At 40.7% G+C, this 21238-nt stretch overlaps 1 protein-coding gene across 3 annotated transcripts in view; it reads right to left on the bottom strand.

Moving 5' to 3' along the window:
* Window positions 1–677: 677 nt before the first annotated feature.
* Window positions 678–21238, bottom strand: part of LOC115013786 (GDNF family receptor alpha-2-like) — a 46678-nt gene continuing 26117 nt past the window's right edge. For 2 of the 3 annotated variants that reach the window (XM_029440288.1, XM_029440289.1), the window contains 4 exons: window positions 13686–13798; window positions 12606–12746; window positions 8578–8720; window positions 678–4317 (listed from right to left, as the gene is read on the bottom strand). In XM_029440288.1, coding sequence (XP_029296148.1) covers window positions 4180–4317; window positions 8578–8720; window positions 12606–12746; window positions 13686–13798 — 535 coding nt within the window. In that variant the 3' untranslated portion in view covers window positions 678–4179. The remainder of the gene's footprint in view (window positions 4318–8577; window positions 8721–12605; window positions 12747–13685; window positions 13799–21238) is intronic. The other variant, XR_003832826.1, reaches the window with a different exon arrangement.

The raw sequence follows: 21238 nt of genomic DNA, 5'->3' as shown, positions 1-21238 counted from the left end.
AAAGGAGCACCCACAACTCTGCAACTGGTTTTTTTTAAAGTTGTGCAGCTGAGCATTTTGTTCCGCAGACACATGTCCTTCACATTTCTCAGTAGCTTAAATTATGATCATGCAAACAGATAACTGTATCCTTTTGGCTTTACATCTTTAACATCCAGACCCAGCTGCCTTTCCTCCCCTATAAAAGCACTTTATTCTGCCTCTTTTCAAGCTGTCCCCTCGCTGCTCTCCTGCACTGGTAATATCTGCTATAAAATCCCTGATACATTTCTTAATTGTGCTGTGTGTTGCGTAGGTCTCCTGCATATACATTCTCTTAAGCTGTGTAAGAACTGCTGATCTGCTGTCTTTTTCCCCCCAAACTCAGCCCCACTCCAGGGAGGGTGAAATGAAGTGAGGGGAGGTTTGAATTTTGATCAGTTTATTTGCATTTTCCACATGTCAAAAGCCTTAATTTATCTTTGATCGCCTTTATAGGAAGCTGACTATATAACTTCGTCATCAATTTTTCTGAAAAGTAAGCAACAAACTGACCAAATCAAAGTGTGATTAATAGGCAGGGAGGTATAGACAGCATTGTGCTGGTGACAGCTGAGTAAACAGGAAGCCCACAGAGCTTTTTAGCTATAAATGTTCTGATAGAGCAGATTGTAAAAATATACACAGCAGGGCAGAAGTTCACTTTCATGTTGCATTTATGGAACAGAATATACTGCTAACAGGCAAATGCAGTGATTTACATTTACGGTACTCTGCGGAGGCATGAAGAACTCTATTTGGTTGCACGCATGAAGTGAAAGCCAAAAACATTTTATGTTGTCAGAAAGGTTGAACTGAAGTGCCAGTCATTGACTTCTCACAGTACACATCCCAGAAACATCACCAGATTCCTTCTTATCATCCACGTACAAATGCTGCAGTCTGTCTGCATTTTACCTTCTCTGAGTAATAACCCTGCTGTAGACCCAAACTGAGCTCTAAATTATTCAGGCAAAATGCAAAAATACATAAAGGTGTAACTGCAGGTAAAGAAAGGCCCAAGTGTCAAACTGGACAAACACTTCCTGACATTGTAAGCTCAAATATACTATATTTGTAATTGAATATGAAAATGTAAGCATAACATAATTGTAATAAGGTTTTCCTGCTTTAAAGAGGAACCATGTCTGTGACGTTGTGACTGTATTGCATTATGGACTACAGAGGCGGTTCTTGCAGGAGAACTGAAGCTCTGCTTTGATGGATTTCTTCCCTCTGAAGTTGTTAAATGTCGATGTGAGATAAGAAACCTTTGCTTTTTCATTCTCAAACACAGAGCCTGACTTTTACTATCAGGGTTGCAGATAATGTTTTAGATCGATGAGTAGATAGATTTGTTTAAATTGAACACATCCCGCCTGTTTTCTTATTTTTTGTTTTACTTAGACAACTATGTAGAAACATGTTTTCTATAACTTGAGTTTATAAACAATTACATCATAATTCAAAAGGACTGCTGCATTGCCAGGAATAATATCTGATAAAAAAAAAGAGATGCTTCTGACAGCAAGCGGAAATTACTAATGACTTTATCTTTTGAAATAATATGCTAGTTGGAAATGTTGACATAATTCTTTGTTCTGAAAAGTCTGGACTGTTGACCTCATAAAGTGACCATATCTATTGACATCCAAAATCATAACAAGACCGAGCCAAAACATCTAACACGGTGTTCAAATTTGTTGAATGTGTAAAATGATACATATAATATTCAGAAGTTTGACATTTTATATTCTCAGAAGCCCAGAGCAGGAAACACACCAGTTTAGGAAATCACTGTAATTTCTGCCAGACCTGACCACACTGTATACGCTGCATTTACAGTTAACAATAAATATTGAGCAGAGTTTAATTTTACATCTGTTCCCGTGACAGATTGTAAACCTTTTTTCCAAATCAGCCGGGAACATAAAGCTGTTTGATTCGGTAGCATGCATTTATGTGGCACAACACTAAACTCGATGTGCCGCCTGAAGACATAAACATTTTGGTGGAAACACTGATTGTGCATCAGTTACAGTCAGCATTCATTCACTGCAAGGAAAACATATGATGTATGTAAAAACATACACAAATACATGTTAAATGATTCTGCAGAATGTTTTTAAAGGATAGGAAGGATTTTTATTTTATTTTACACTCACTAGCCCATATGTACATTGGAAAAATGATTGGTCATGAAGGAAACTCTTTCTAGCAAACATAAGGGGCGAGATCCACGTCCTCTGTAGGAAGGGATCCCATCACATGTGAACAGGACATATGAATATGTTTTTCAATGTACATATGAGGCCTTTGAGTTATAAGTAAAAATGTGAACTATCCCTTAAGAAGTACCTTTTTGTCAAAAGTATAAAATTGCCACATCAGATTCATACTACTTTCATGTTGACTAAATACAGTTAGCTTTGCACAAACCCCACCTAAATTACATCATATTCACACAACACACAAGATATTGCGTGTGAATCAATGAGCTTCAGAGGTGGTTCTCCGTTTCTAGTCTTTATGCTTGTGCGGTGACTTCGTATTCAGTGTACAGATATGAGACTGTTATTGATCTTCTCGTATAGTTCTCTGCAAGAAAGTGAATAAGCGTATTTTCCAAAATGTCGGATTATTCCTTTAAATTGACACGTTGCATTTTCACAACTATTGTTTTGAAGGCAGCCAGTATTCAAAAATGTACTTCTTAAAGGACGTTCTTTTCAACAAAATATCTTTCAGTTAATAGATGAAGTTAATTTTTTTTATGCCTAAAATATGGGACTTTTAAAATATTATATTAAAAGATGAACTATAGAGTTAAAAGACTGGGTCACAAGCACCACTAAAAACTGGTGGCTGTCCTGACTCTCAAAAAACCTTGCAGTTAATTACACTATGCATCATAACCTCTGTTCTCTGAGGGGGGCAGAACGAACCCCCACACTGGCAATTTAAACTCCTCCTAATAAGCTTCTTTTCTCCTGCATGGAAACATAGGTGCACACACATTGTAATAATTGTCCACACACACACTCAGTGAACACAGTATGATACTCACACACGGGGTTATGGCTTTCCAAGCAGTTTGAGCTTGTTTAATCTCATCCCTGTATACATTCTTGTGATCAAACCTTTATAGACAAATATAAACGCAGATAATGAAGGCTTTCCATTAGTACCAATACAGAGCAATCTTAGAGTACAGTCCATTCAAGGTACCGTAGATATTATTTGGTTGAATGAAAGAAAAACGTTGTTTATATACATAGAGACAGAAATATACACATGTGCAGGTGGACGTATGGCGAACACCCACAGTCATTAACAACAACATCTCAAATGACCAAAGGACCATTATTAACTGTTTACTTCAACATCTTTAATTCTTTTCGCCGCCTGCTGAAAAAGTATACGTACCCAAATGAAAGAGCTGTACGGTAGATTGATTATGGTCACGGATACTATACCAACACTTAGAACACTGAGTAGGCTTTACAGTTTAGAGTTTACACTAGTGTTGAAGAGACAGAATATAATCATCCCCCATCCCCGCCCCTAAATTCGTGGTCTGTTCATCCAAGAGAAGATTAAGTCGAGAACCAATTCAAGACAAAAGAAGTGTGACTGATAGCAGAAATATGTCTCTTTCTCTCTCTCTCTCTCTCTCTTCCTCCTTTCGCTCTCACTCTACCCCATTTACCTCTTACTCATTCCCTTTCTCTCTGCAACAATTTATTTTCTGTCAATCCAGTCTTCTTTTAATTATGTTGTTCATTCCCTCCTTTGGTGAGAAAAGTGCAGAAGTCTTTGAAATGATCAGCTTCAGCCCTCCAGGATTTTTGTCTCAGTCTGAGGGAGAGACGTTCCCAGAGAATGGCTTTCGTGGTCTCTCTTACCAAGGGACCTTTTAAAAGCCATGTGCTTCATCACAGTCATGGTCCGACCTAACAATACATCAAATGAACAACAAATTCACAATTGTAAAATTTCAATATTTTCCATTTCTTTTTGTTTTTTTTCCTCTTTCATGAATGCCATTTATTTCAACTGCCGAGAGATTCAGCCTTCTTAATATCAGTCTCAGAAATAACACCTTCTGCTTTTGGGATCAGCTTGTGGGTGGATGACCTCTTTTTTCTCCTCCTGGCGCTTCTATAAGGCATGCTGGGCCAGGACAAGAGCCAACGCCAGGCCGGGAAGCACTGCCCAGACGTTGGCACACAGACAGGCAGAGTGATCCTCTGGCAGGCCACGGGTTTTGGCCAGGCCACCGTCTCTTGGTTCAGGATACTGGGCAGATAGAGGGATACAGCGACAGACAGAGAGAGAGAGAGAGAGAGAGAGAGAGAGAGAGAGAGAGAGAGAGAGAGAGAGAGAGAGAGAGAGAGAGAGAGAGAGAGAGAGAGAGAGAGAGAGAGAGAGAGACGTGTAAAGGTTAGACATGACGCAGACACTCGTGCTACTTCTTGTTTTTGCATTTGATGAGAGGAGAGGAACAGGAGGAGACAGGAGGAAGGGGAGGAAGGACAGGGTCAAAGGTAAGGAGAAGAAGAGAAAACGAAGAGTCAGAAAGTCAGAGTAAAAATAAGACATTACATGCATCCATGGCAAACCCACTTTGGCACAAACATTAAGGGTTTGATCCGCCAAATGTTTTAATATGTGAAGTATATTCCAAGCCCCTGCTGCTTAGTATGCTCTCTGCTTCTTTAACAAGTTGGCAACAAAGGAAAGCTTCTTGTGAGGAACTCTTTTAGGTTGTGCCAGCAAGTCTCTAAACACTTTTTAAAGCTATCATTACAGACTTTATTTACAAGAAAAACATGCTATGAAGCCAAACACACACACTACAGAAGCCAGCAGCAGCTGTGGATTTCTTTCAATATTTCATAAGGCATAAATTACAGCAAGCAGAGCCCGAACAAAACACTTGCAAGACCCCTTGTATGCAATTTGACTGTGCACAATCAAAACACTACAATGTTTATTCTTATGCACAAGAGAAAATAAACTTATGTACAGAGCCCAAACAGAAGGACAGGAAATGCAGTTTAACACACTGTTCACATTATGGCAGAGAACAGTGGGAACACATCAGCCCAGATATTAAACTCTATGGCCTCCAGAGTTCTCTTGTTATATCCACACTGAAATTGCCTTATTATGTGCTTTCCCATAAAATTGTTAGCATTTTGAATACTTTTTAAATTTTCTCGGATTCTTGTAACACAGAGCATAACCATTTGCCTCCAAGTTAAAGTAGTCTCGCTCAATTTGTGGAGGCAACATTTTCAGTCTAGCACAGCAATATAGAGGCACATCATAAGGAACATGAAAGATTCTCTTCTCTTCCTCCTCCTCCTCCTCCATCACCATCCCCTCATCTCATCTTCACCAATGTAACCTTTGCAGAAATTGCACGTTAGTCCATTTTCCTGAACTCGGGAAAAACATCTACTCAAATGTTATCTACCGGCGCCTCATCTTCCAACAGAACAAGGCAAACATATGAAGAAGTACATCAAAAATGAAAGAAGAAAATTGTGTTGGATTGTATTAACAAGACAGGCATATTCTTTTTCCTGTTAAGGGAAAGAAGGATGGAGAGTGAGGTAGGGAAAGGAGGGGCATTCGAAATAGCTGCAGTTATCACAGTACCTGGGCTTGTGCATTCACACTCTACAAAGAAATGGTTAAAGGACAGTTGCCAATAAGGGGGGGGGGGAAAGCTATGGGTAGCTTGACAATGCACCAAACACATCCGCGACTAAAAGCCAATTAATTAGCAGGAGCAGTGATGTGTGGCAGCAGCCTGTTGACATGAGTCCAGATCTCTGGCTGCAGCCAATATCCACACATACACTCAGGCTTGTGAGAAGGCACACACACACAAACACACGGCTAAAAGCGCAAACAAATGCATGCACCGTGACGGAATAGAGACAATGTCAAGAGAGAGAGAGAGGGGATGGAAAACAGTCACAAGTATTTATTTAAACTGTTGATCCTGTTTGTCATTGAACAGGTTACTACGCATGTACTGTAGACAATGTTTTCATTATCGATCAGCACGTTGTCAAATTTACAGTGCAATCGGGCTGCATTTCCCAAGACAGGCAATCGAGTAACAGTGAGGTACGTAGTTTCTATCCACAATCAATCCATTCAATTGAGCTGAAAATCAACACATGGCAGTGACAGTGTGGGAACACAGACATCACCAGCTTCCCAGTGGTTATGAGGTTAGAGGGGGGGGGAGGTTACACATACAGAAGTTGGTTTGTATTACATTTCAAATTAAACTTGAAATGCAGTAAAAAAGAAATACAAAATTCAACTTGAACATTTGCTTGTTTAAGAATCTGTTAAGCAAGGATGTTAAAATTCAAGACATGATTCCAAAAGACACACACAATAAGTGAGACGCCCACCATGGGAATATAGTAAAGACATCATTGGGGGGTTTAAAATACTAGTCATTACATTTGACAGAAACATGTTAGTATTTGGGAGGGAAATGTTTCTCCATATCAACAAAGCAGGGCTTGTGATGGCTATTACCCTCTGACAAGGCTCAGAGAACCAAGCTTCTGCCCACATGTTTACTCACTGAGCACGAGATAAAGCCAACAACCACTGGCAGTGACATTTTTGAATAATTATGAATCTAAATTAGCTGAAAAAACTCTATAAGAGAAGTATGAATGTCGTGAACAGGCTTAGTCACAGACTGCTGATTCTGCTGTGCTCACGCTTCTCTAACTGTGCTTCATATTATAGGTTGTACTTTTTGTGTCATGGTTCGTTCATCCATCCATCACAGACCTGACGTAGTCCGTAGGCTATTTGTACACATGTGTGCATTCACGTGTGTGCGTGCTACCGTGGGCCCAAAGCTGGCCGCCATGAGATTTAAAGCCCTGGACAGTCAGTCTTCTGCCAAGAGGACCCCATACCATAACAACATGTATCTGCTATGGAAGTTTGACAAGTTTTAATTGCCAAGCTTAGTTGTCTGAGAATGCAGGGCCCCCCAAAATGTCCCTACCAACTCCCTCTCTAATTATAAACTTCCTGCTTGAGTAATCACACGTCTTATTGTTTCCTAATTACCATTTTTACAATAAATTAAACACCACGCTGCAGTGAGACGGGCACAGAGCGGTGCATCAATACTGACATACACACACACAACCTTTGCAGAAATCCACCATCCATTCCCTCGCCCCCATCCCCTCTCTCTCTCTCTCTCTCTCTCTCTCTCTCTCTCTCTCTCTCTCTCTCTCTCTCTCTAACACCTTTCCCAAACATACACACTGTTATTGTTATCAGAGGTGCTTGTTCATTAATTCTCCCCTTCGCAACATTTTTAAGGTTTTAATTCCCTGTCTTCGCAACAATGAGGGTTTCTGCGTAAACGACAATACTGCATGACTCGGCTGCAGTGTGACCATTTAATGGCTGTGAAAGCCCCTGGAATTACTCAAAATAGATGTCTTAATGGGAGTCATTCATTCAGCATGCAAATTTGCATCCATAAACACTGCACGCTGCTTAGATTCTGTGTATATTTGTAATAGTGACTGAAAAATGGCACTAACAATAACATCAACAACAGCAGTGGCAGCAAAAGGTTTTACAAGGTACCATTTTATACTACAGTATCTAATTCAGCCAAGCTTGGTAACTGGGTGTTCTGCAAAGGTGAAAAACATCATTAGTCTTTCAGCAGAAGGCTGCACGGCACATCTAAAATACATCTGTAAAACAGAGTAATATTTCATTGTGAAAACTAATCAAACTCAACAGCTAGATAAAAAAGAAAAGAAAAAAGAAAAACCTCTCCTTTGCCCAAAGTGCAGTGAAATATTTCTGTCCTGTTAAAGAGAGACAGACAGAGAGGGGGAGTTTTTGGCGGACAATATGTTCCTTTCATTTTCACATTTATTTGAAAAGAAAATGAAGTACAGTTCTATTAAAAGACAAACACATGTGCATTCTTGCAGCACAGCAAAGAGTGATGTTTTCTGCTCCAGATGGTGAACCCAGTTATAGCTGAGTTGACTGCAGTCTTCAGAGTAGACGGCGTTGAGCAGTGCACAGGCCCTGGGCCAGTATTTTAGAACCTCTAATCCAGATTAAAATCCCACCCTCCCATTTATTTCACTATTTCATTGTGTGAGAGAGAAATATAATATTTCAACCAAATGTCATCATCTTGGGTGTAGCATAAACTGTCTTATCATAAAACGTCTGTTCTGATGCGCCAATTGCTTTAACAAGCGTAGAGATTGAATGTGATGTGAATGTGAATGCTGCAGCGTGTTGAGATTCATGATTTTGCCTCTTTACAAAATCCTCCTTTCACAGAAGCAGAGTGAAGCAGTGTTTCTGTGGTTCTTCTTGTTGTAAGACGTCAATTTTAACAAATGCATTCAAGGAAGTTGCTTGGAACTGCTGGAAATGTACAGTATGGATATATTTGTGCTGCGACAATAACAAAAATAATCATTTTGCATATGAATTTAACAATCAATGCAAACCTATTACCTTTGGGATGGTGACAAAGGGAGGCTCTGAGGTGGCTGTCGACCAATCCGACCCCATCTTCGTCGTCGCTGATGGGCCAGGGACAGACTCATTTTTGTTCTGCATGTTGTCTATCCCGTAACCGAAGGCCTGAATGGCATTTCCTGCAGGGACAGAGATATAAAGTCATTTGTTTTTCACTGCCGTCCCAGCAAGAAGCCAGCTAGCAGACAGACAGCTCTAAGTCAACATCTTGGTCCCCTGCCCAAACTTTGGCAACCGAGGGAATGAGGGAGGGCGGAGTGGGATTGAGAAAGGAAGGAGTAAAAAAAGAGTACCAACAGCCAGTCTTTTTGCTTCATCAGTAAGCTTGAGAGTTCAACTAATCAAAAACAACAATTGGGGATTTGTTTGTAAAATCTGTCAAATTGGAAGCTGAGACTCAATTTAAGTCCTTTTTATAATTTAGTGATTGTGAAATGTTTATATATGCTTTTATCGTGACCTGACTTGACTACTGTAATGCCCTTTAAGTTGGTAGCCAGGCTCCCGTCTTTTCTGTCTAGGAATACGCAGACAAGACCACATTTTCCCATACTCGCCTCCCTTTACTGTTGCCCCATGAAAGGGATCCTTCGGTGACCCCTTAGTTGACTTCATCAAGTCAAGCGGTCACTTTTTGTTTGGTTGTGTGCATTAGGCTACATTGTATTGTTATATGCTAGCAGAGCCAACGAGATGGGGATGAGCATGAGTAACGAGATGTGTCATGTGCTTCCCAAGCCGTGCCTGTCGTGGTGCACCGCGGCAGAGCAAATGCGCCTGGCAAGGGCCAGCCAGCGCAGGGGAGAGATCCCAAGAGGGGATCCTCCACACCAAGCGCCCGTTGCTGACCCTCCAAGTTGAAACAAAAAGGGAAAAAAAATATCTGATACATATCAGTACAGCCCTAACTCCCTGTACATTTCAGGATTGATTTTAAGATTTCATTGTTTGCCTACCATTAAATGGACTAGCTCCAACCTATCTCTCTGACGTTTCACAACCACAAGTCCCATTAAGTTAAATCAGTTCCACTGACCAGTTACTTCTGGTTGTCCCAAGATCAAGGTTCAAGCACAGGAAAGAAGAAGAGTTGTAGCCCCCAAACTCTGGGACGAGTTTCCCCTGCATGTTAGGCTGGCCCCTACACTGCCTTATGTTCAACATGTTAACCTGTGCTTCCTTTTTAAGTGCAGAAACATGTTTATAGTATACTATCAATTTAGCTAGTAATATTAGTGAATCCTTCAGAGACAGAATGGGAATGTCTATCAAATACTAACAACCAAAAAAATAGTGGAGTAATGTCCGCACTTGAGATGATGAACCTCAATTTGTTTGCCGGCATACACTCAGAAATGGAATCTTTTAAAAGTAGCAAATCATTCAGCTCAAACAAAGCATCCTGTGAATGCATATGAGTGCTTGTGTATCCGCCTGCAGATTTACTGTATGCATGTGTATAATTTTGTGTCTAAGTGCATGTGTGAGTCTCTGCAGAAGTGTGATAAATCCCTGTTCAGTCAGCTTTTCAGCTAGATATGGCAAAATAGGGGCTGAGTACCTTTTCACTGCTCATCCGTTTAAAACACGAGGCTTGTTTCTCTTTGTTCAGCCAGAGAGAAGGCAAGGCATGTAATTGCTTGGCAACCACCTCCATTATAAGGTCAGCATGCAGAGATGACTTTGAATAGATTCATGTGACTGATCAAACTAAAAACATTCCCAAACAAAGCAGAAATGGCATTTCCCCACCACGACACAAAGGACAAATTGGGAACACACATGCATAATTGGATGGACACAAACAGTCCTTAGTACTCCCGCTGCATGGCCACATAGATTGGTCTGTCACATCCTCTGTCCACCTACACAGTAGGAGCACACAAGCACACATACTGTACAGCAGAACACAAACAAAGGCACACACACAAACACACACACACACACACTCGTGCACACTTAACACATACAAAAGCACGCTCTATGTTTCTCCTTCTGTTCGACACTGGTGATTTTGGCATTCTGCTGGAAAATAAAAGCACAGAAAGGAACAGAGCTCACCAGTAAAGCCTAACAACTTAGATGCTAGCAGTGGAGAGCTAGTGAAGTACTGCTGAGACATGCGATGTTACGCATCTGTTTGTCAGGGTCGTCTATCGCTTGCTATCCCCCTACAGATGCGATACGATGGGGGAATAAAGTCATAAATCAAACTAGTTGGCTGGAGGGCCTCCACACAGGATGTTTTACTGCACCCAAACGTTTCACTGAGTGATTAAGCTCATTGCCAATAGCAATTCAATTTTTTAATGACTCTAGATAAGTTTTCCTTTAACCCCTGGGCATAGCATGCATTGCCCTACCTGCAGGGACAGATGGAGTAAGAGAAAAGGAAGGAGAGTACAAGAAGAACAGAGAAAGAGAGAAGAGGGAATTCAGAATATGTTGGAACTATTATGATATCCTTTCAGCTGGAATGTTTTATGTTGGCCTTACCAACATAAAACTAATGTTCAGTTGGACTATTCATTTGCTTGGTCTTGTGAGGAGAGTTTGGGAAATAGAGTGTGTATAATGAATGATTTGTCCAACAGATGGTTTCAATCGCAATATGCTTCGGTTTGTCGATAAATGTAAAAAGAAAGGATTTACTCAGAGTCGGCAGAAACAGGGAAAGATAGGGGGGAGATTGTGGAGTTGACGGGGGACATGGGGAACTTAAAGATAATTTCTCATATATATATAAAAATATATATATCCAGTGGATACCGTCTCTCTCTCTATATATATATATATATATATATATATATATATATGTAAAGAACTGTACAATGATGTGTTTTTGTGTCTATTCTCCTCCCTGGTGTGTCAAAGTTTATCGCCTGTTCTCCTTGACTGCAGAGAGGAGATGCTGCATTTTGTGTTATTTTTCAAGACGCCTCCTCAGCTCCCAGCCTCATCCCTCATCCTGCACACTCAGCTAAAACGGTACCCCGGCAATCTATTGAAATGGTCTGAAAGCATTATCCACACAATGGAACATGTTAAAGGCAATGGTGTCTTGTAGCACTGATGACACTGCTCGCTCCGCCATAGCAAGGAAGGAGCTCGCTGTATTTTACTTCTCAGAGGGAAAAAAAGCACAGGGATGTTTGAGGTAACCACTCTGTCATGCTGCAGCCTGTGTGTTATGCATAAGATGTACAGATGATATGTATTTTAGCTTCTGCTATTATTTCATTTGTACTAGGTTTGTTCCTTTTCATGACATTTTTCTGCCGCAAGGGATAAGCACTTTAGCTCTCTCAGATTGAATATGAAAATGACATGCAAATGGTTTCTTTTGTATTAAAGTCTAGGCAGATTTTGCCCTAAAGGGGGGGGGATGAGAAGTGATAAGAAATGACCAGCTTTTGAGAAACTAAGAACATTTAATTCCGACCTAATCAGTGGACAAAGGGCTGTCCAAGGATAAGTTGTATCAAACGATGTATCACACAAACTTTATTTGAACTTCACGATGTTCCATCCATTAATATCTTAATCCTTCCGGTTTTATTTACTCTTTTTTTATAACCAAATAACATTAAATAATTTCTTATTTTCTGTTTAATTTAAATAAATGAATTAATATAAATGAAATTTCTTAATTTAATTTACTTTTTTACATTTTAATACCTGGATGTCTGAAGTGTATCCAGCCCCACCTCTCAGTAGTTCAATAATCAGTCCCCCCCACCACCACCACCACCACCATCCAAACCACCTCCACAGTAATATCACTGGAGAGCTCTACGACATTGAAAAACAGAATCTGCCATGGGACCATTAAAGTTGCATTAGATCGAAGTTCATAGCTCACTCTACTTCTTACATGGCAGCAAGAGTAACTACCCGCATCACATGCTTGTGCTCTTATCAATATTACATGAATGTTGGACCCCTTTAAGTTACAAAACCCATTTCAGATGCATGCATAGTATCCATGTGTTGGGATGGCTCACTTAGGCATGTGTTATCGGTGAAGTACCGCAGGAAGTTCATACATTCCTCTTCTTGGTTTCCACTGCCCTTACAGGTGCACCACGGGGAGATGGTCCAGTTGGAGAAGCTGCTGTCGACATAGTTGGGAGTCATGTCTGTCCCTGTGAGGGCATCCACACACAAACACATACACAAATCAGGACAAACAGTTATGGGTCACTAATGGACAATAATGGACTACATTTATTGCACATAGTATATAAAACGGATAACAAGATGTTAGTCATAGGAATGGGTTTGCACTATGTGAGTTTATGAGAAGGTGAAGCATTCTGTAATGCTTTATTTTAGATGTAAAGAGGCCATTATGTTATGAATATTTTGCAAAGTAGGTGCTTTAGGAAGTGCGTGTGCTGTTTGAATATAGCACTGCGGTACCAAAACATTTTACTTTGCAAATGTGTCTCTATGTCGATGCTTTCAGCTAGAGTCAGGGGTGTTAGATGCACTTTGTGTAGCATTTTCCAGAGAAATCCAGGAAGAGCCATGGCAAATTATCACTTCACACTGCACCAGTTATGACACATGGCGGGGAGGCAGTGACCGTTACTGAATTATGGACACTTCAACAACCACTATGCAGAATTAAAATAAGTTATTTTAAGTATATTTGCATTTTTAACTCTTCGAGAGCCCTGTAATGTCGCCGCAACATCACCAAGGGACTGTTATCAAACGTTGGCTGGGGTTGGAAAAATGTGCATGTACTCGTCCAAGCACATTGTTTGAGCAACATTTACTATGAGCAAACAGATGGTCATCAAGTGTTTTAATTAAGTAAACACTCTCTGTGCCTCTCCTGCCTAATTACTTATAGTAGTGCGCTGATGTCCAGTGTACTGGGGGAGATATAGGCCAGGAGGGGAAATAACAGAGTCTCGGTGCTTTAAGTGAAGGTCACGCTGTCTATAACCAGCAATCTTTATCTCATCATGTATCTGCAATTTGAGAGAATCTTGTGGGATTTGGGATGGGTAAATGTGCATTTCTGTATTCCCGCCAATTTTCTCTCTCTCTCTCAAACACAGAAACACACTCACCGATGAGCCTTGCGTAGGAGGCCAAGCAGGCTTGGTGATTGTCTTGGTTGGGACAGGTGCGCTCTGTCTGCGGACTCTGCCAGCAGTTCACCAAGTAATCAGCCAGCCTAGACCTGCACAACAAACATGAAGCACAGCAGAGACATAAACAGAGAGGCAGGGGCTCAGTCACAAGCACATGACAGATGAACAAACATACGGAAATTCAAAGCACAGGGCCTCATTTTTTTGGCACCATTTTTGCACTGAAGCATCTGCCAATTGAGACCTGCATCTAACTGGGAAAGTATGTGTAACATCTGTTTCTGGACCATGACGACAGGTGTCCTGAATAGCAAACGAGGTCTCACTCACTCAGTAACAACAAGCTGCTTACTATCTTAACAGTATGCAACATAAACCCAGTGGAAGTGCATTTGTGTGAGGATGAGAAAGATGCCTCTTTTGGCTGTTACTTCCACGCTTATCCTGGACATCTCAACTGCCTCCCAAACTCACTTTCCTCCACAAACCGAGGGAACTGATAAAAATAGTATGTTTTGTTTCGGTGTGTGTTTGTGATAAGAGCTTTAAGTCTGTGCAGGCCCCCAGGGTGGCATTGCTAATCCACTTAAGTAGGTTTATTGGGAGTAACGTGTGCAAAGTTGCTCTGTCTGTACTGTTCACATCACAGCTGCCCACTAAGTGAATCACAATCCATTGCACATTTCTCGCTCTCTTTCTTTATCTCTGTATCTCACTCTGCCATGACTTATTCTTTCTGACCTGTTCTGACCAATTCTTGCAGCCTTAAGTTCAAAGGTACTGTAAAGTTCCTCAGGCTGTCTTGTCCTTCGTGAACACAACAGCACACACACACACACACACACACACGGAAACACAGAAACATGTTTCGTAAGGGAAGTTATATACTGTTATATACAGTGTTTTAAAGGGTGATATGGGAGAGGATTTCCAATAAATAATTGTGACATTAATTGCAAGACATTTTATTTACCAAAAATAAATGACTTGCCCTCCAGAGTGCCAGTCTTTACTGTATCTTGAGGCAGTGGTGTTGTTACTGCTTGTTTCTCACAATTAAAGTAACATTTGTTGAACATTGTTTGACATTTTGGGAAATATCCTTTTTCATGTTCTTTCAGAAAGTTCTAGAAAGATTGTTACCACTCTCAGGTCTGTACGAAATGTAGCTTGATGAAGGAGATAGTTAGTTTAGCTTAGCATAAAGACTTGAAACACTTGAAAAAAAGCTAACTTTGCTCTGACAGAATGTTTTAAGTGGTGGTTTGCTGGTATTGCAAACATGTTTGACAGAGTCAATCTAGCTGTTTACCCCCTTTGTCCAGTCTTTATGCTGAGCTAAACTAATCTCCTGGGTGTATTTATAAAATGTAGTAGATACATTTGTTGATATTGATATTCTTTATTGGCAATAAAGCCATTAAAACTATGTTCCAAAAATGCCTAACTATTCCTTTGAGACAGCATTTATGTCAGACACTTGTGTTCCTGGTGCCAACGTCTCAGTCATAGGATTTCTCTTCTACTAGAAAGAGGAGATTTTTTCATTGAATTTTTCAGTGCTAACCTATCTACACTGGAGTCAGACATGTTTTAACTGGGTTTTTCATTCGTCTGACAACAGATACACTTTTATGCTTTTAAGCACTGCAGCTGTCCATATCAGACACATAACAGCTTGTGGATCTCTCGTGTCCTTGGCCCATTTTATTTAGCTTATTTTACTGTGCAAGATGTAAGAAATGTGTAGTCTTTTCCTGGTGATGGTTTCTTTCAGCTAAGTAACTATCCCAATGTCTCAAAATGAATATGATAATAATTAATAATTAATTAATAAGGTAAAATACGACAGATGTAACAACAGTACTTGTACAGTACAATGTGAATCATGCATTTGCATGTATTCACATTTCACTGATAGCAAAAATTTAAAGGATTAATTACGATTTATCGGTAGTTAGTGAGAATCTTTGACAGATGCATCTACAATATTGCAGTCTGAGCAAGAGATTCATATTAAAAAACAACAACGTGCTGATGGTGCACATCCCTGCATGTCATAGTAGCCTAAACAGGTGGAATGTTAATGTCACATAAATTTACATACCGCCTTGTCTCTAAATATGCATTGCGGCTGTATTACTTACACCTTCTATAGTGGTGCTACCTGATCACTATTCATCATGTTGTGCTTTTAATTGGATTAGATGAGATGCATTGCAATGATACTGAGCTTCTGCATGTTTATCTGCAAACACTGAATCTATTGCTTTCGGCAGGAGGGAACTTGTCATTCAGGAAACTCAGAGAGGAGGGTACGTGTGGCCATAATACTGTCTATAAGAGAAAGACAGAGAGTTCTTCTGTTGTTGCAGGAAGTGAAAGACCAATGTATGCTGTATCTCAGCTCTGCAAGTAAAGACATTGGAGACTAGCAGATTTGGCTGAGGGGGAATATGGGGTGATAAGGTTACAATCTCTCTGTCTCCCTCTCTCTCCATGTCTTTCACCACGGCAGAAATGCAGCCAGCATGGTGTGATGGGCTTGGGCCTCGAGCAGCAAAACCCACTCAGACTCACTTCATTACTCCAACTCCATCTCCATCCGCCCTCCTATCAAATCATCCGGAGAGCCTCTCGATGTGACATGCTGCTAACATCACATCTCAAGCCATGCTTCAGAAAATGGGACGTATGGTTGCTCTACCATGGCTGCAAAGACTGATACAGATGCACACACACACGCAGTGATACGCAGTACATAATGTTAATTCACACACAAAAGAACACACTGACACAAATACAGACCAATCCCTCTCCACACCTTCCTTCCTCACTCAAAGCCATCTCTTATATATTCCTGTGTTGAGTGAAAGAAGGCACTCGTACCCACAATCATTCCACAGATGATAAAAAAAAGACACAACAGACTCATAGAAAAAAACTCTATTGTGCCGGTACAAAGCAACCTTTACAACCACATTTTTCATTTTTCTCTGGGCAAAGGGTCTTTTACTTTTGTGTCAACAAAGAATGTGAATGTCATATTTCTTGCAGGAGAGGCAAAGACCACGGAAGATTAAAGAAAGTAAACCAGCACTATGTTGCTTTTTATATGCAGAGCCTTTTCAGACAATGATGGCTTAAAAACAGTCATTTAAAGTTTAGAGAGGTGTCCAGAGTGTTCAGACAATGGTGTTCCAACATTGGGATTCAGCAAATTTCATGGCTTCCACAGGCTTTCTATTATACCTCGGCCAAGCGCCACTCGCTGCTGAAATTACAGGCTGTCTAGCTCAACAGAGTTTTATGGTCATTTCAGCCACTCAGCCCCCAGGGAAGTGGCAAGGGAGCCCCCACAGAGGTAGACTTCTTTCAACCAACCTGACACTTTAAACACAGTGATTCGGCTGAGCACTGAGTGCCTGTCCATCCAGCTTGGCAGTAATAGAAAACTAATGGCTTTTTATATGGATTCTTATTCCTATCACTTGATGCCCGTGACAAACAATGTGATTCAAATCAGATGATTGTCAGTCTTGGAAACCATTTCCTTATGAGGGAGGAGGGCAGGAGAAAAAAACTTTATCAATCTCCAAAGTCTCTAATAGCTTCCTTTCTACATTAAAACAACAGTCTATTGAGAGTCCTATCTGGTTTAGAGACTACCCCTCTGTGCTTTGTCTACAAATATGAGTTCTTCTCGGATGATAATTTCTGTTAAATGTTACGGCGCTTTGCTCTTATCACTTCCCGCAGTCTTCAGCCTAGAGATACTTTAGAAATCGTATCTCTCACTCATTTACAGAAAGCCTAACAATAACCATGACACAATAGCTGCCAACATAATAGCAGTCACATGTAGCAAATGAGAAAAACAAAAGATGTTTTTCTATGCTACGCTTTCCCCCTTCCCCTATCTTCTCCTCTGTTGTGTTCCTCTGACCTTATCTCCTCTCCTCCTCTCCTCTCCTCTCCTCTCCTCTCCTCTCCTCTCCTCCCTTCTCTTCTCCTCTCCTCTAGAGAATCGAGACGAGAGCCGAGGGAGAGGCTTCTTCAAAGAGAGAGCGAGAGAAGAGAGAAGAGAAGAGAGAGAGAAGAAGGGATGAGGAGAAGAGAAGAGAAAACAAATGAGAGATAGCGAGAAGAGAAGAGCCAAGCGAAGAGAAGAGAAGAGAAGCGGAGAATAGAAAAAAAGAGAGCAGAGAAGAGAAGAGCGAAAAGAGAAAAGGAGAAGGAAGAAGAAGAGGAGAAGAGAGAGAATAGTAAGAAATAAAGCCAAAGAGAAGCAAGAGAAGAGAGCGAAGGAGAGAAGAGCACAGAAGAAGACAAGACAGGAGAGAAGAGAGAAGAGAGAAGCAAGAGAAGAGAACAAGAAGAGAAGAAGAGAAGAGCAGAGAAGGAAGAGAGAGCAAAAGTGAGAAGGAGAAGGAGAGAAGGAAGAAGAGAAGAGAGAGAGAAAAGAGAGGAAGAGAGAGAAGAGAAGACTAAGAGAAGGAAGGAGAGAGAAGAGAAGCGAAGAGAAGAGAAGAGAATACCTCTCTCCTCTCCTCTCCTCTCTCCTCTCCTCTCCTCTCCTCTCCTCTCTCCTCACCTCTCATCTCCTCTCCTCTCCTCTCATCTCCTCTCCTCTCATCTCCTCTCCTCTCCACTCTCATTAATGTCCTGTTGTCACTGTCATATAAACTGATTGTCATTGCAGCCCTAAGTGTTTTTGTGCAAACTCACGACTCACGACGTTTGACCCTGGCCTAATCAATAGGCTCAACAGCCTTGTGTGTCCTTCTGTCACTTGATGTTAAATGCCAAAGCAAACACTGAGTCTTGGCAGAGCTGAGATTTGACTAGATTTGACTATTACTCTATTTCTATTCTACTCAGAATGTTCTGCATTGTGCAGCATGGTTCATTACATCATAACAATTATTATGAAAAGCCTAACAATACAGCTACTGTGTCATTCCGGTCCTGCTTTCTCACTTAAACTTTTGCTGCTGACCTAGAGATGGTCTCTTTGTTGCTCTGGTCAGAGTATATTGTGCATTTTACCCGTAGCTATTTTCTCTTGAATGTGCCTGGACAGAGGCCTGCCTTTTTTTGGCAGCACTGTACTCATTAGGATTCCCAGTCAATACTCTAAAAGGGCAATGTGGACAGATGGCATTCAGTCAAAACACAAGGCAGTTTAGCTTAGCTGTCACACGACAAAACCTTTCACCCCCTTACTCAGCAGAGAATAGAAACAAACAAAAACTGTCTGGTGAAACAACCTCCCCTGCATTTTTAAGTGGAAAATCCAAAAGTGAACAAAAACAAATATGAACTTTCATATTTATTGAATAAACCCACTTTTTGTTTTATTTTGACATATTTACTTTTGCATGGTTGAATTGTTCCTTGTTTGGTGCCCAGAAGATTGGCTTGCAAGTCAGTGTTTCTTTTACTTTCTCTCTGTTTCTCACTTGTTGCAGATGTCTTACAACCCCGCACTGAATGTTATATCATTGGGAATAATGTTAAATCAAGCATGCCACACACAAAACCCAGTACTGCCTGTTTAACAAGGGGCGAGCAGATTATTCAAGGTTATCTGAACTCCCTAAATACTCTCCGAACAAGGTAAACATCCGCCCCCCAGACAAAGTGTACATGTCAAACAGATGGATGAACTGTCCCTGAAAAAATACCGAGTTAGCAGCACACTGCAGAACAGTTACTATCAGTAATTAAATAGCTGTTAGTCACATACAAAAATCATTCTGAAGGTAAAGTTTAAAGAAAGCCACAACCTGCGGCTATGAATGCGACTCCTTAACTACAAAGAGAAGTTCAGAGGAAGACTGATGAAGAGCCAAAGAGCAAGCCCTAATTGACACATTCAAAACCACATATTGACCTTTCTGTAAATAAGGCTGAAGTCTTATTGATAATGTTTGCATTAATAATAAATACGGTAGCATTGGCTGAAGGGATTGTGAAGGAAAGAAGAGGCCTAGTCAGTAATGACTGCCGTTTTCCGCTATACCATGTTCCCTTAGAGAATATTGTTAGGAATGTAAATGGTCATATACTAATCCACATATTGGAATTAAATGCACAACTCTTTCTTTCCAGCTCCTGCCCCATCCCTCCCATTACTTGTCTTCCTCTCTCTCTCTCTCTTACTTACTTTCCTCTTCCCCCGTTTTCCACTCTCATGTGTAGCCAGCAAGCTGAGCACGTCTGCACTGAAGCTAAGGCTTGATTAAAGCCGCACACTGCAGCAAACTGTACTATGTATGAGGAAAAGGTCACATATTGACACATGCTTCGCTTGCAAAACCAAAGCTTTCACATCAGAAAAGACTCTTCGCTTTGATAACTTGTATTATAACTAGGGAGACAGAAAGAGTACAAGGATAAACTTAGACCTTAGAACATAGACTTCTACAAAGGTGAGTAACACAATACTCTATACTTCTGTCACTGTGAGAACCGTTTTGAAACCTTGAGAGTGAGAACATTTGTGTGAGGACAGTTTGGCCAGTCCTTGCTTCTTCAACAGGGTGCGTGAGACTTAAGACTTTTACATCAGAGAAAATAAAAAGATTTGATTTAAATTTGTGCTAATTATTCAATATTCTTAGCTTAAAACTGGGCCAATGACTACATGGAGATACTTATCTACATATGAAGCGTTTCACCCGACCCAGCCTGCTCTCACGTTCCTATGCAACAAAACCGTAATGTCAATTACGCTTCGAGAGACATATACACATATTTTCTTTCGGATTACGTTTGTTTTTAATGTATCACAAATATGTGTCTCATCAAAGTCTGCCGAAGAGGTTGGGATGAATGGACGGGTCAAACAAACACAGGACTTTTACCCAGGAGACTGCTCTTTGTGTCACGTGTGAAAGAAAAGCAAACGTTCACTTATTTGAACTTAAGTTACGTAAAAAATGTAAAACAGATCTTTTGCTAAACCTAACCTTCAAAAGTGTAACCTTAATCCATGAGAAAATACATTTCCCTCCCAAAGTAATTAAGAATGCAGTTTTAATGTATGGGAACGTTTAAGCAGACTGGGTTGCCATCTCATGTGTCTGTCAGGACAGATATGCTAATATTTTAGAAAATGCAGCTGTATACACAATACTGTGCCTGAATGCATCCTGCTTAGACATTGACTGAGGACTGGAGTTGCTGTTGCTCTGCTAACTTGCTGATTTCACTTCACATGCTGGGTAATGTGCATGGGCTCTGCTGCACCAAATCACAAGAAAAAGACCAAAGAAGAAAAAAAGAATCAACCCATGTTTATGGTAAGGGTTTAGCTGTGTAGTTGTGATGGTTAATGCCTCGCTCACACATTGTTTACATATGAGTCTATAGCTTAGGGCGTATTTCCGTTGAGCATGTCATTTACATACACTGCTCAGATTATGCACTCATTATCTTGATTCATTTCCTGGGAAATCGGTTTCCACCCCGCCAAGTCTTGGTTGCTCATTTAAGTACATTATAGAAAACTGTCTGTATGTGTG

The sequence above is a fragment of the Cottoperca gobio genome, chromosome 9 (genome assembly GCF_900634415.1).
Source record: "Cottoperca gobio chromosome 9, fCotGob3.1, whole genome shotgun sequence".
In the NCBI taxonomy this organism is placed as follows: domain Eukaryota; kingdom Metazoa; phylum Chordata; class Actinopteri; order Perciformes; family Bovichtidae; genus Cottoperca; species Cottoperca gobio.
This window is presented reverse-complemented; position numbering and strand designations above follow the sequence as displayed.